At 53.0% G+C, this 13,771-nt stretch overlaps 4 protein-coding genes across 5 annotated transcripts; 2 read left to right on the top strand and 2 right to left on the bottom strand.

Annotated features, from left to right (window-relative positions):
- Nucleotides 1-1,180: 1,180 nt before the first annotated feature.
- Nucleotides 1,181-3,700, top strand: KRP23_10512 (putative calcium-binding protein CML8; the record flags this gene model as incomplete). Its single annotated transcript, XM_067880972.1, has 4 exons — nt 1,181-1,378; nt 1,454-1,949; nt 2,053-2,581; nt 2,647-3,700. The coding sequence occupies 4 exons, from the start codon at nt 1,181-1,183 to the stop codon at nt 3,698-3,700; spliced, it is 2,277 nt and encodes a 758-aa protein (XP_067741261.1).
- An 85-nt stretch (nt 3,701-3,785) lies between these two features.
- On the bottom strand, nt 3,786-10,520 carry KRP23_10511 (Chromodomain-helicase-DNA-binding protein 7; the record flags this gene model as incomplete). Of its 2 annotated transcripts, none has more annotated exons than XM_067880970.1 (4): nt 3,786-4,139; nt 4,229-4,318; nt 4,381-9,153; nt 9,228-10,520. In XM_067880970.1, 4 exons carry the CDS (start codon nt 10,518-10,520, stop codon nt 3,786-3,788), a joined length of 6,510 nt encoding a protein of 2,169 aa, XP_067741259.1. The 2 variants fall into 2 exon arrangements, with proteins under 2 accessions (XP_067741259.1, XP_067741260.1); XM_067880971.1 differs by having other exon boundaries at nt 4,381-9,150.
- A 675-nt stretch (nt 10,521-11,195) lies between these two features.
- Nucleotides 11,196-12,573, bottom strand: KRP23_10510 (General transcription factor IIF subunit 2; the record flags this gene model as incomplete). Its single annotated transcript, XM_067880969.1, has 8 exons — nt 11,196-11,309; nt 11,427-11,516; nt 11,594-11,650; nt 11,734-11,821; nt 11,901-12,127; nt 12,215-12,276; nt 12,349-12,382; nt 12,496-12,573. 8 exons carry the CDS (start codon nt 12,571-12,573, stop codon nt 11,196-11,198), a joined length of 750 nt encoding a protein of 249 aa, XP_067741258.1.
- Nucleotides 12,574-12,764: 191 nt separating this feature from the next.
- On the top strand, nt 12,765-13,627 carry KRP23_10509 (Uroporphyrinogen-III synthase; the record flags this gene model as incomplete). Its single annotated transcript, XM_067880968.1, has 2 exons — nt 12,765-13,428; nt 13,485-13,627. The coding sequence occupies 2 exons, from the start codon at nt 12,765-12,767 to the stop codon at nt 13,625-13,627; spliced, it is 807 nt and encodes a 268-aa protein (XP_067741257.1).
- Between the last annotated feature and the right edge of the window lie 144 nt (nt 13,628-13,771).

The following is a 13,771-nucleotide window of genomic DNA, read 5'->3' as shown; positions in this document are numbered from 1 at the left end:
CAGTGATCTCGGTTAGTAAGATCCCGAGCATAAATCCCCAATTCTAGCGACAACTTGGTTACATCCTGCGTGTGTCCTACGGCGGAGCACATGGCCTCGAAATCGATGGCTGGCATCGTCTCTTTGCATATCAATTCGAGCAATCCTGGATCTTGGTCCGATCCTTTGACACCAAATGCGGAGTTAACACGTTGATTTCGACGCGTACTGTCAAAGAGCCATCTCAGGAGCTGCCCGAAGGATTTTCTTGCTGTGAACTTGTTGTCCGTGCCCTCACGCTGAATAGACATAACAAATGTCAGGAGTGAAAACTGCATAACGTGGTTCTCAACTAGACTGTCCATCACTTCTGGAGTCCAACAGATACCCTGAAGATCTACCGATGTCGACTCGGTTACAAAAGTACATCTGATAGCTCCACTCTCCAAATCCTCTGGGTAGTACGTATTTCACTGCTCTTGAGCTTCCTTTTCAGATCCGACAATATCCACTATTTCGCCAAGAGAGGTTGGAATCGACTCCGATTTAGTGTACAGGTCCAATTTCACAGGAATTTTGATTTCTACTCCAGGTTCCCCAGGATTCACGTTATCATCCAGTGCTGCAATCCAGTCCAGTGCCTTCAGATACTTCTTGCTCGGGTGTTCTCGCTGATGCGTCCCGCAGAAACGCACGGAGTCGTAATCGATCTTACCGTTCTCGTTCACATATCCCTATACGTCCACGTCTAGCGAAAACGCCACTGCACTTGTGGCTTCAAACAATTCATCTTCGTATTTCCCTAGCTTGAGGGGGGGGTCCACAATGTTGAGTTAGGAGATACCGCCACGCTTGATAGTCTGCGTGCTCTACTGCTGCCATCAGCGTCAGAGCCTCTCGGATCTCATGAAACTCTTTTCATCCTTCTCCTCTCGGCGTCTCGACATGGTCACTTGTAGTACAATTTCATCCATCCCCACACACATACTCAGTGGATTTAGGGTCGGAATATCGGATGTGAGGCTTCAACACCTCACACCATGGAGCGAGAAAGCCCCAACGCTCGTCCATTCTCGAGATCGACAGTCCAAACAGGAAATGGTCGGTAGTTTTGTGCCAACGCGTTGTTTCCTATCTCAGTACATATAATTAGACTTCGTAACGAAGTTTGTGTCGGCTTCAACAGCAGCAATCGACGACAATGTCTTCGGATGTTCTAGTGGAGCGCACGTACCAGGCGCTCATGGGCGTCGTGCAGACGACTGCCGTGAGTCGAAAAGTGCTTGCGAGGCCTCCGTTCACATTTCTCCACAAACTGCTGCTAGAAACTTTGAGCGAGTTCGACCTCTTCTCGGAGCAGCAAATGGACTTTTCTACCCTGATCACGAAGCAAGCCAAGGTACCTACCACCTGCCAACAGAGCAAATGTACTTTGTATCACTCACAATTCCACCCGATTTCCGTCACGTCGTAGGCTGCTTTCTTGACACGTGCGATCGCATTCGTGACGTTCGTGCTGAGCGCGCATTCTGATCGGCACCACATCTCCTGTCTTTTGCTCGTGAGCCCTGTACAAGTTCTTGCAGGTGTCAGCGTCTCCGACACGCTCGAGTTTCTCCTCCAACTTTGCGAGGTTTGTCGGATCCCGAATCGCGATATCAAGGATGCTGCGGCACAACAAGTCCGCGAAAAGGGCGACGCGCACCTCTACTCGTCGGGTGTTATATTCCGAAAGGGGCTCGTGCTCATTCAGGGCGTCATTCGCAGCTTTCTGCGCCGCCGAGTTCGGAAGGCTGCCCCGCGTCTTAATGGCGCACCCGTGCACGGACAGGAGCTGTCAATGACCGAAGGCACCCGCTTCCTCAAGGAGTTAGCTGACGGTCGCATCTACAACGGCATTATCCGAAGCGTGCAGAAAAGCATTTTCGTTCTGGGCTACGAGGAGGATGCTGAGGCACAAGACAAAGTCAGTAAGTATCCCGTCCTTGTACATAGTATTGCTGCTTCTGCTGCCAAAAATGCTCACGGATTGTCTTCCTCGTGCTTGTATCGCCTCGCCTCGTCTCGCTGTAGACGAGATCGAGATGAAAATCATCCTGGAGGAGTCCCAGCGTCTCAGCGCAGCTCGCGAAGACCGACTCACACGCAGCGGCAGCAATGAACGCGCTGATGGCGATATTTCCCTCGCAGATTTGCCCGACTTGACGGAAAGCGCCTACCCACATGCTCCTGGCTTCATCAAGCGCGTGTCATCACGAGATTCTGCGTCCTTGCTAGGGCCCAAAGCGAGCAAGTCGAATTCACTGAAGCGCGCTCAATCCCAGAGACCTTCCATCACGGAAACGGAGCTGTTCGGTCTCCCCTCGAGCAACTCCCTTCTGAGTAGGAAGTCCACAAGCCGAAGCTCATTTGATGAATCAACACAAGGGAAGACTCACGTCGAAAACAACCAGCAAGAGGCAGGCGAACTGCGCCGACGAGTTTCGAAGAATGGTGACTGGCAGAACTCGCTTAAGAAAATGCTCGTCGAAGGTAGAGACGCTCCGTTGGGACCTGAAGGGCAAGACACACAAACGAACCAGTTTGCGGACACTGCGGACGGGTACGCTCAGTGTTGCAGCATCTCGTTTCTGATCTGGTTGACGAACTTGTTTTTTGTTGTTGCAGAGCCTCAGCTCACATCCCAAGCTTTCCGAAGCTTGGCATCCCTGGTACGAAGCCGCTAAGACCTCTTTTGAAACGTGGCTCTAGTGGATCGATTGCAAGTGCACACAACAAGGCCCCGCAGAAGGACCCGATGCACTCTTCACCAATGGCCCAACCTAATAATTCCTCCGCCGCACCTGCAACACGAGCTTCACCGTTGCAACTTGGAGCCAGCCAACTGAGTATTCAGAGAAGTGGGGCTCCTGCTAACGCGGCCAGCGTTCCTCCCCCCTCTGCTTCTGCTGAAGGGGTCGTCGACACGGCGTTCGCTGGCACGTACCAAACGACCGACCAGCGTACCCAAGAAAAGCAAGCTTTGATCCGAGACATCGTGATGCGCATCGACAGCTACATGAAGCGCAAACGCCTTCGCGTGATCGACCTCTTCCGCTTCTGCGATGCCGATGGCAACGGCAGTATTTCACCCGACGAGATGATCGACACGCTATCGCAGATGGAGATCCAGCTAGCACCCGACCAAGCCCGAGAGTTCCTCCTACACATCGACAAGGACGGGAACGGGTCGATTGACGTCGATGAGTTCGAAGAGCTCGTTCGGGTGGCGCGTCGCAACGAGGCCCAGCGCGAACAGCTCAAGAAAGAGCTCAATGGACCGAGGAAACAGGCAGAGAGCAAGTCGTCCCAGAAGCAAAGCGCCGTCATGAAAGCCAAGGCGAAACAAAACATTCTCGACGAGTTCAGAGCTGCGCAAGAGGAGGGAGGCGATGGGATGAGTGCCAACCAGTTGCGTTCTCTAATCGGGCGGCTGGCACTTCCTGGGCTGAACGATCCCTTCGTGAGCTCAATAATCGACCGCGCAGTGGAAATCGCTGCGTCGGCCTCTGCTCCTCTGTCGCCTCCTTCCAGTTCTTCGTTGGTATCGTACCATCACCTTGCAAAGGCGCTGGACGAACTGGAATGGACCAACAAGTCCAACCGCTTCCTCGACCAGTCCTGGATCCGACAATTCGACTCGCAATTGGAGCGGGCGATTCGCGAGTACGAGATGCTTTGAACGGGTAAACCAGTTCGCTACATTATCATAGAGGCCATAAAGTGAAGACTTGTAGGAAGGACATGCTCGAAGTCTCAGTACCTATCTAACTACGCTTCCGGTGCGTTCGGTGCGTCTTGCAGAACGCTTGCAGCTGCCCCCCTTCTTTCATAAACATATCGTAAACGCCTCTGGTCTCACGACCACACAGCGGGTGGAAGTACGTCGAACACGAACTGCGGAAGCATTTGATGCAGCCGTCCTCCTGTTCGCACAGGGCACAAGTCGAGCCCTTCATCTCTTGGACGGCAGCAGCCACGTTCTTCACCCCACTCATGCGCTCCACATCGGAAAATTGAACACCGGGGGCCCACAGCGCACACACCACGTGCACCCATTTGCCCTCGCACGTTTTCTTGAACGCGCTCTTCTGACGTTTCAGAGGACACAATGCGCACGTCTACAACAAACAAATGTCAGACCCCGATCAAAGCAAGCGTCAGACCCCGATCAAAGCAAGCGTCAGACCCCGCTCAGCACTACACGTACCGTGTCAGCAGGAGCACCAGTCGGTTCCGCACAGAAGTCGCAGAACCACGGCGTGTCTCCTTCCGGCACTGCATCGATGCCATAACAATACTGCACACAAAACAGCGTCAGCATCAAGTTGTTCCGACGATGAGCAAAACTGCTGCACCTACCTGGTGAACGGCAACAGAGCACTTCTCGCATTGCACAATAGGGTCGTCAAGGAAGCCTTGGTCGCTAAAGCATACACGGCACCACATTTCGGTATCTTCTTGGGGGTCAACGTCGGCCTTTACAGCCTTCCGAGACTTTGCCTTCTTGTGGGGGCGGCTCCGAGAACGCTTCTTTTCGGTTTCCTCCTCCTCTTCCTCGTAGTCATCTTCCTCCTCCTCCTCTTCTTCCTCTTCTTCTTCCTGCTCCTCTTCTTCCTCCTCCTCTGAACCACTCGCGACATGCTCTTCGTCTTCAACCTGCTCTTCGTCTTCACCCTCCGCGGCATTTTCCCTTCGGCTCGGCTCCTTGCTCTTAGTAGGAGTAACCTCGGTTGGCTCTGCGTCGCCGGACGATTTACTAAGCTTCTTTTGCACCTTGCGAATTTTGCTCGCCACCTTTACGACGCTGAAATCCTCAGTGCTCTTCGATCGTTTAAGTGAAATGTGAATACCACTCAGCATACGGCCACCCGGCGATGAGGCTCGAGAGTTTCTACCGCCGGAAGCTTGGCGAGCAGCCTTCTTGCGCTTGGGCGGTTCAACTTCATCTTCAGCAAACTCTTCGTCGTCACTCTTGTACAGCTTCTGATCCTTACTCCGGCCATTTGTTTTAGGTGCTTTTTTGCGGCGAGCACCACCTCCCTTTTTGTTTTTCGGGGGTTGCTCTTTCGGCCCGTCAAGGAATTCAAGATACATCAGCTGGTCTCCAATGTCTTGGCTACGCCGACGTCTGGGTCGCTCAATCACCTGAAGCCACTCGGTGGCCACCTCGCGAACATTCACAACACCCTTGATGACGCAACCGGTAACCTTCAGCTCAATCAAGATCGCCAGTACCTGGTCTGCATCTGCCAAGGACTTGCCTCGTTGTCGCTCTTTTACCACTGCGCGAGCCAACTCACGCAATTGCGACATGAAGTCTTTCACCTCGTCTTGTGAAGCCGTCTTGAGCCAGCCTTCTTGGACCTTCGTCATCAGCACTTGTACAGGCTTTGGCCCAAGAACCTTCTCCCAGAATTTTTCGTCGTTGAAATCAATCGTCGTGTCTGCCGATTCAGACGTGAAGGTTGCCTTCGAAAACGACAGAGCAGAAGTCTGAGAAACAGTCGCCGGCTTTGTATCATTGTCGCCATCTCCACCATTTTCCTCTTCACCATCGGCATTTTCACCACTTTTCGTAGGGTCATATCGAATGGTTCGACTGTTCGACAGCAGATGATCGATATCGAGCTCGTTGATGGCGCGGTTTTCAGGGTCCTGCTCATCCTCTTCACCCATGATAGCGTATGCTCCGTATCTGATCATCATCTCGACCTTCTCACGATCCAATGACATCAGAGACATCATGTTTCCGCTACTGTCATCTTCTCCGTCAAACTCGTTGCGCACTCCACCAGTCTCAAACACAGCATGGTGCATTCCGAGCTTCTTCGACGCAATCTCAAACATTTGCGCTTCGTACGTTTTCTTTGTCACCAAACGGTAAATGTTCACCGACTGTGTTTGCCCGATACGGTGGCAACGCGCGACGGCTTGAAGATCGTTCTGAGGGTTCCAGTCGCTATCGAACAAAATCACTACAGATGCCGCGATCAGGTTGATACCAACACCACCGGCGCGGGTACTCAGCAGGAACGCGAACGTGTTTGAATCCGGGCTATTGAATCGATCAATTGCAGCCTGACGAGAGTTTCCGCGAACAGATCCATCCAGGCGCTCCATGCTGTAGCCTCGTAGCTGGCACATATCTTCAATAATGTCCAGCATAATCTTGAATTGCGAGAAGATAAGTACCTTCTTATTTTCCTGGCGGAACTTTGTCAGCAGTTTGTCGAGCAGCACTGTTTTCCCACTTGCTTGGATTAAGACCTTCATTCGAAGCTGCTCATCGAACGCGGCGCACTCCTTATCCTCCACTCCACGAATTAAGAACGGGTGGTTGCAGCACTTGCGTAGCTCCATTTCCACGTTGACCAGATTGGCGACAGTGCCCGTAGCACCCATGTTCAAAAACTGGCGATTCCGCTCAAAGATGGCGCGGTAGTACTTCTTCTGCATCGTCGTGAGTTCCACGTCGACGATCGTCTCTTCTTTCGGCGGAATGCTTTTCTCAACATCCTCCTTCACACGACGCAGCATGTACGGTCTCAACTGTTCATGCAGCTGCGCAACTTGTTCTGCAGTATTTAGATCGCCAAATTCATCGTAAAACTCCTGCTGACTTGGGAATTTATCGGGCTCAATGAAGTTCAGTAAACACCAAAGCTCGAACACACCATTCTGCAGCGGCGTGCCCGTCATCAGTAAACATGAATCCCAAGTAAAACCATGGAGCACCTGGAGAAGCTTGGCCTCGCGGTTTTTCAGCTTGTGTGCTTCGTCGATAACAATGTACCGCCAATGAATGGAGTCGAGAAACTCTGCATCCATCATCAGCGTCTGGTATGATGTGACCAAAACATTAAACTTGTAAATCCCGCGTCTGCGATGAGCTTCGCTCGCAAAGTGGAACTCTTGTTCACGAATGAAAGCACGGATATCAGATCCTCCCTCTGAGTCATGATACACAACACAGTTCATCGAAGTCCACGTTTCAATCTCTCGCTTCCAGTTACCCAGCGTAGCAAGCGGAGCTACGACTAGGAACGGTCCACGGATAAACTCTCGTTGACGCAAATGCTCGAGGATAGAAGTTGCTTGAACAGTCTTACCCAGACCCATCTCGTCGGCCAAAATACAATTGCGACGGTTGTACCAGCAAAACGTAAGCCAGTTAAGGCCTTCAAGCTGGTACGATCTTAGGTTGTTCTGGTTGTTGTAGACTGGAGACTCCTGGTATTTCGCCCACGTGCTCGGTTCTGGTCGAACATCAGCATAAGTCGCAGGGTGGGCGCCGTTGATAATAGGAGGATGGTTGAAACGTTGGAAGGCGGCGATCTTACGATCGTCGGTGAGCTGGTCTTCCCATTCCCAAGTGCAGTCAACGTAGCTCATGTCGCGCCACTTCACAAGGTATTTAATTCCCTTCCTCTTTGGCGCCTTCGGTTCATCTTCTTCCGTATCGCTAGCATCCTTCTCAAGAAGATGGACTAGGTACGGGTTCGATTCCACAGGCTCCTCGACCTCCTTCGCGTTCAGAATTCGATCCACTTCAATGTACGAATCACTAAAGTAGTTGCTGAGGTCCTTCTCTTTTCCAACGATAACAGTCTCCCGTGCTTCCTCCACTTGGCGGCTATTTTTCTGAAGATATCGCTTCATCCGCTGGATCGCGTGTTGACCGAACTCTTCGATTTCTCTGACAGACAACCAGTTCACATGGAGATAAGAAGTGTCCTTCCACTTGATGAGGAACTCCATATAAACCTCGGAGTTCTCGGGCGTGTCCTTGTGGAAACGGACGCTAACAATATTGTCGATTTGGGGGCCCTTCGGAGCTGCCTTCGGTTGGTCCTTTTTGACTTTCTCTTCATCACTAAGCTCGAAATCAAGCTCCTCCGCCACATACTTCTTTTTCGCCTTGCCGGCGTTTCGTCCTGATCGACGAGCGGGTTTTTCTTCCTTCAAAACCTTCGGGCCCGAAAAGTCATCATCCGAGTCGCTTTCATCCTCATCTTCATCCGAGTACGCTTTCTTCTTTCCGCGTCCTCGCTTAGACTTCTTGAGAGGCTTAGCAATAACGGTAGGAGCGAAGTTCTTCCGTTTCTTCCGATCGGCTCCTGGCTGGATATAGTTGTGAGCTGTCGTCTTCAACGCACGGCTTAGGATTTCATTCGGAATGTTGCCGCCAGTGGATGTGAACTTAAACACCATAATCTGGGCACGTAGCTGCTCCTTTTGCTCCGCCGTAAATGCAGCACGGAGATGTGGTCTCCGACGCTGAATTGGCTGCATTTCGCGCATGTTAGACATCGCAACGGGGATATTTGCATTTGCTCCGTTGCCAGCAGGGTTCATGAACTGGAGTGCTCCATTGCCGTATGTTTGATGAATGTACTGGTTGTATGCCACGGCTGCATCTTTCTCCGTTGAGAAGACTCCCAGTCGTCGAATACCCCCACCATCCACGTGCAGTTCTGCCGCCCACTGATTCGGAGACAGATATCTAACGCCCATGTGCCACATGCCAGTTGTGAATAGTTGAGCGTTGTCTAGACCAACAATCGACGTTTGTTGCCCCTTTCGGTACCCATGAATATCCCGGTTAAGGCTGCTCGCAAGTCCGTTTCCGCCAGGTCGTCGGAAGCGTAATAACACAGGTCGGAGCGACTTGAGACGAGAAACCACACGAGCAAAGTCTTCCTGGCTTTGAACGAGAAACCCGTCCACCGCAATCAAGTCATCGCCTACAGAAATCATACCACTTGCTTCAGCTGGGCCCATCAAACCCCCTTCGGGCCGACGAAAGCTCGTCACAGTTACCGATCCCATGCGAACGCTCATATTCATGCACAACCCGATAGATCCCTTTTGAAGCAGGACCTCATACTCGTCACCGGGAAATGGGTTTTTCCATCCATGCGCCCTCGTATTTTCGGCGCCAACTGAGGCCCGCAAGACATCGACTGCAAGAGCACTAGCTTGCGCAGGGGTGGATGCATTCTTCGCGTAGGCCCCCAAGCGACTCAATTTCGCACGTTCTAGCGCAAACGAATTTTCGTCCAAACGCTGCGGGACGAGTGATTTGGCTGGAAACGGAGCTGGAGTCAATCCTGGATCGACGCCACCTTGCTGCTGTTAAACAAAGCATAATATGACGTGTAACGTTAGCGAGATAAACAAGTTAACCACTGTGATCTGGCACGTACGTTCGACCCCGCAGCAGATGGGCTCGTCGTCGTTGGAGCTCCAGGCGTCGGTTGTGAGTTCCAATTTGGATTGTTTTGGTTGTTTTGGTTGTTCTGGTTGTCCATGCCTGCAGAGGTCGGCTGGTCTTGCCACTGCTTATCAGGTGACTGTTCCATCATACCGGGTCCAACGGGAGGGCCATCTTGCGGCGTCGTGTAAAATGACGGCGCGTTCGTCTGGTGGTAGAACATCTGAGACTGGGATACAGCATTGCCACTGGTAGCAGTGATGTTCGCGGCGCTAACGGTCGGTTCATCAACAGGAGAGGCTTCGTTCGTGCTGCTTGGTGCGTCAGCGTTACTTGCTGCATCACCCTGCTCCTGCGGTTGCTGCTTCACAGCACGGGGATCTCCATCGAGCGGGCGAATGGGTGTTGGTGATGGCGCTAGGAAGTTGGAGGGGGCAAATGGAAACTGCATCTGACGGTTGGCATTCTGCTGCGTGTCGACACTCAGTGGCTTGTTGTCACCGCTGTTCTCCACCTTCGTGTCTTCTGATGGTTCATCAGCAAGTTCTTCGTTCTGCTGTGGATCGTGCTCCTCGTTCTTGTGTGTCTCGTCCTGGTCTTCCTCCTTCTTTAGATCCTCCTCAGACTCAGTTGAAGCCTGCGGTTCAGTAGCAGTCCCAGCCTCTCCTGACGTCATCTTCTCCTCCTTGTTCGTCTCTTCAACTGCAGTGGCGCTGAGCCCTGACGTCATCTCCTCCTCCTCCACCACTACCTCCTCCACCACCACCTCCTTCACCGTCTCTTCAACTGCAGCGGCGTCCGTCTCCTCCTCTACCACCACCTCCTTCACCGTCTCTTCAACTGCAGCGGTGTCCGTCTCCTCCTCTACCACCACCTCCTTCACCGTCTCTTCAACTGCAGCGGCGTCCGTCTCCTCCTCAGCTTCGGCTTCCTCCCCTTCCTCTGCATCTGCCTCTTCTGCAGCCTCTTCTTCTTGCTGCTCCAGCTCTTGGGGCTTCTCGACGTCTTCCTCTCCTTCCTGCGGGTCCTCCATGGGCTCGTCCGCTGTCTCCTCAGTCTTCTCCACTGGCTGCGGCACGTCTTGCTCCTCCTCGGGACTCTCCGCCGGCTGCGGCTCCTCCTCGCGCGGCGTCACGTCCTCCATCAGGACACGCGCGGCCTCTGTCGCTTGTGGGCGCCTGTGGGCGTCGGGCTCTAGCTGCTCGTGACGGACTCGCGGCGCCGGATCTTCCGCCAGAGGAGAGTGAATGCGCTCCTTTCCTTTGGCTTCTCGGCTTCTCCGCATTATGCGGCTCGTCGTGGCGAGCCCCCTGTTGTGCGTGCCTCCCATTGGCCGAAAATAGGGATAAAATAAAACCTCTTGATATAAAGTATGCGGAGTAAAACCTCGCGACGGATTCGAAGGGGACTCTTAATCCGACCGCTCTGTCCGACTGAATGTGTCCCAAATGCCGCGACTTAAACCGTGATACATGGAATGCGTAGTGATGTCCCTGCTTCCTGGTGGCGAATGCAGTGCATCAAGGCCGCATTGCCTTGATGCAGGGATCCATACGGACAGACGGTGTGGCGACTAAGAAAATGGGCCGGATCGATGTTAAGTGAACGCAATGCTGACAAGGAGCCGTCCTCCGACAGCAGCCTGGTCAAACATGTGCATGAAGCCCCCTTTCTACCTCGCCTCTCGCCATGTCGGAGGTGCATTCTTGAAGCTCTGCTGTATCCATCAAATCACAACGTCGGACCAAAGACCAGCGTAACGTGAGAGAAAGGATGGGAAGGGGCACCAGCGTCTCGCCATTCGATCGCAATGTTGCCAGCTCAAGTGTATTAGGAAGCAGCAGTTACGTCGCGAATGCCACGCACGCGCAAACGTCGATCTCGCTACCTACCACCTTCAGCCAGCCGACCGCAGAGTGATTCGTTTCCGTCCTCACGCTCGATGTCTGTGACTGCTGCTTTACGCGTTCGTGGACACGCCGTCCTTGTACTGCGGCTTCAGCTCGTAGCAGCTCTTGTTGGGACCCTTGCGGTGGTACACGCAGATCTCCTTCAGCACCTCCTTCAGGAACGACTGCAAGAGACAAAGGGCACAACAGAGAAGTGTATCAGTATCGATTGCGATAGAGATAGGCGGTGGTGAAAAACTAGTAAGGCACCGCAACTGAGCAACAGACACAGCGTTACGCACCTCAGGCTGACGGCAATGGTAGTTGAGCTCCTTCAGCGGCCAGTAATCGCGTTCCTCAAAGTGATGGAACACCAGATTCTTCAGCTCATCCTGCGAAAATACAGTGCGCGCACAGATTAGTTAGACGGGCAGTTGGTGTACCGGGAGCTGCAAGAACTTGGTTGTACCTTGCTCATCTTGATCTTCTTGTCCGACCTGTCCAGAAGCTTCGAGTCGGCATCGTCCTGAGAATACGAAAAGGCAGCCGCAGTCCTAACGAGTGAGAAACAAACGAATGCATATACACCCAAAGCAACCGGAGACCCACCTCTTCACCCTCCGCATCGGGCTTCTCAATAGTGAACTGGATTCTCGCCTTCTTCACGCGAGGTAAATCCTCCAGCGGCTGCACAATTCTGTCAAGTATGCATATAATTAAAATCGAGCGATTGCCATCACAAAATTCAACGTTAAACGCTTTTCAGCGCTCCGTACCTCGTTTTGACCATCGACTTGATCAACCGCTGCTTGCACATCTTGCTGTACTGGTCGTTGCGCTGGGCCATGACTGTGCAGCTGTTCTTCACAGTGCCTTCGATCGCCATACGACCAGAGCCATCCAGCGAGAACACCTTGAGCTTCAGCGGAGTCTCGCTGACCTCCACGCGGTATTCCGTCGGGATGTCGTCCACCAGCGTGCTCGGATTCACCGTCAGCATTCCCTACAGCAATCACCGCCAGAATATTAGTCAGTGCAATAACAGCAATGGCTGCAGTGCCAACAGTGACAGCATTGATCTGCTGTTTACCTTGCGACGGCCGAGGGCGCTCTTCTTCTCCAGCTTGATGGAGCCTAGCATCAGTTCACTCTCTGCAATATGCACATAAATAAAGATCGCCTATTAGCACTATAATTGATAAGATACTGACAAGCTTGCTGTACCTTGCACGTTCTTCCAGGACGCGCCGAGAGCCGTCTACGCAGCCAGTGGCAACAGATAATCGTCAGTTCTGGAGCCGACAAGTCATCAATCGCAGCAGTAGAAGCACTCTAGAACAAGTTTAAAGACACTAGAAGACGGAAACGTACCGGGATCTTGGCCAGGTACACCTCGCGGTCCTCCAGCTCCAGGTGCAGCGGCTCCACCACTTCCTCGGGTTCAGCCATGTTTCCCTCAAGCGGTTGTATCGGGAAATGAACCTGAAAATGCATTATAGTAGGTTACCTCTCATAATATAGTAACCCGTCTTATCGGATCGCATGTTGATGTTACAGTATGGGTTTACAGAGGAGTAAGCTACTGTATGATTTTTCATTTCGTGGGATCAGATGTGCGTCATTCGAACACCTCGTTCGTCATGCCTGCGTCTGTGCTGCTGCTGAAGGCAGCGGATGACAAGTACAAGAATGCGCTGGAGCAGATCCCTGAGGATGGATCTTGTCGCCGCGCATTGGGGGCACACTTCACGGACGTGCTGACGTTCGAGTACCTCAACTCGGAGCTGCTGTTGGATGTACTGACGCACTTGGAGCGCTACAGCGGCATCCTGGTCACGAGTCCGCGCAGTGCAATTGCCGTGGACAACGTGGTCAATGGTCTGGATGCGGGTCTGAAGCGGCAGGTGCTGGACAAGTTGCGAGCCATTCCCGTGTTTTCTGTGGGGGCTGCCACGTCCCGAGAGCTGTTGCCGCTCGGGGTCGTGTGCCAAGGCGACGACGCCGGCTCGGCGGACCTGCTGGCCGAGTACTTGCATCAAGACGGCGTCCTGCCTGCAAATTGCAAGGACAAACCGATGATTTTCCTGTGTGGCGATAAGCGTCGTGACACTCTGCCCAACAGCTTCCGATCGCGCGGCCTCCCGCTGGAAGAGCTGGTCGTGTACCAGACGTGCGCTGTGCACGACGTCGAGTTCCCTGCCGAATGCAAAATACCCGACTGGATCGTGTTCTTCAGCCCAAGTGGACTGAAAGTGGTCAAAGATCTGCCTCTGCCTTGGGAGTCCATCCGGAAGGCATCTATCGGTACGTAGCTCAGTCTTCATGCTCAAGCGAACTAGTTTAACTCTTTCTGCTGCCAGGCAAGACAACGGCTGCTGCTCTCCACGAGCACGCACTAGCTACGGAGCAACCTTTCTGGCAAGCAGACGTGGTATCGCCCAAACCCAAGGCCGAGTCGCTCGCCGGCGCCATCTTCGCCTTCGAGGAAGAGCACCAACTGTGAAAGGGAGCAAGTCCCTGAAGCTGCCAAACAAGTCCAACACACAACACTCGCAGTAATTGACAAAGGCTCGATGCTCATTGTAGATTTAACACTGGAGTCCCTCCCCGTCATTGTGTAGGGGCGACTTTTTCCTCTCGCTCTCTC

The sequence above is a fragment of the Phytophthora ramorum genome (genome assembly GCF_020800215.1).
Source record: "Phytophthora ramorum isolate Pr-102 chromosome Unknown Phyram_PR-102_s0010, whole genome shotgun sequence".
Lineage (NCBI taxonomy): Eukaryota > Oomycota > Peronosporomycetes > Peronosporales > Peronosporaceae > Phytophthora > Phytophthora ramorum.
The sequence above is the reverse complement of the archived record's forward strand: the minus strand, read 5'-3'. Positions and strand labels throughout refer to the sequence as shown.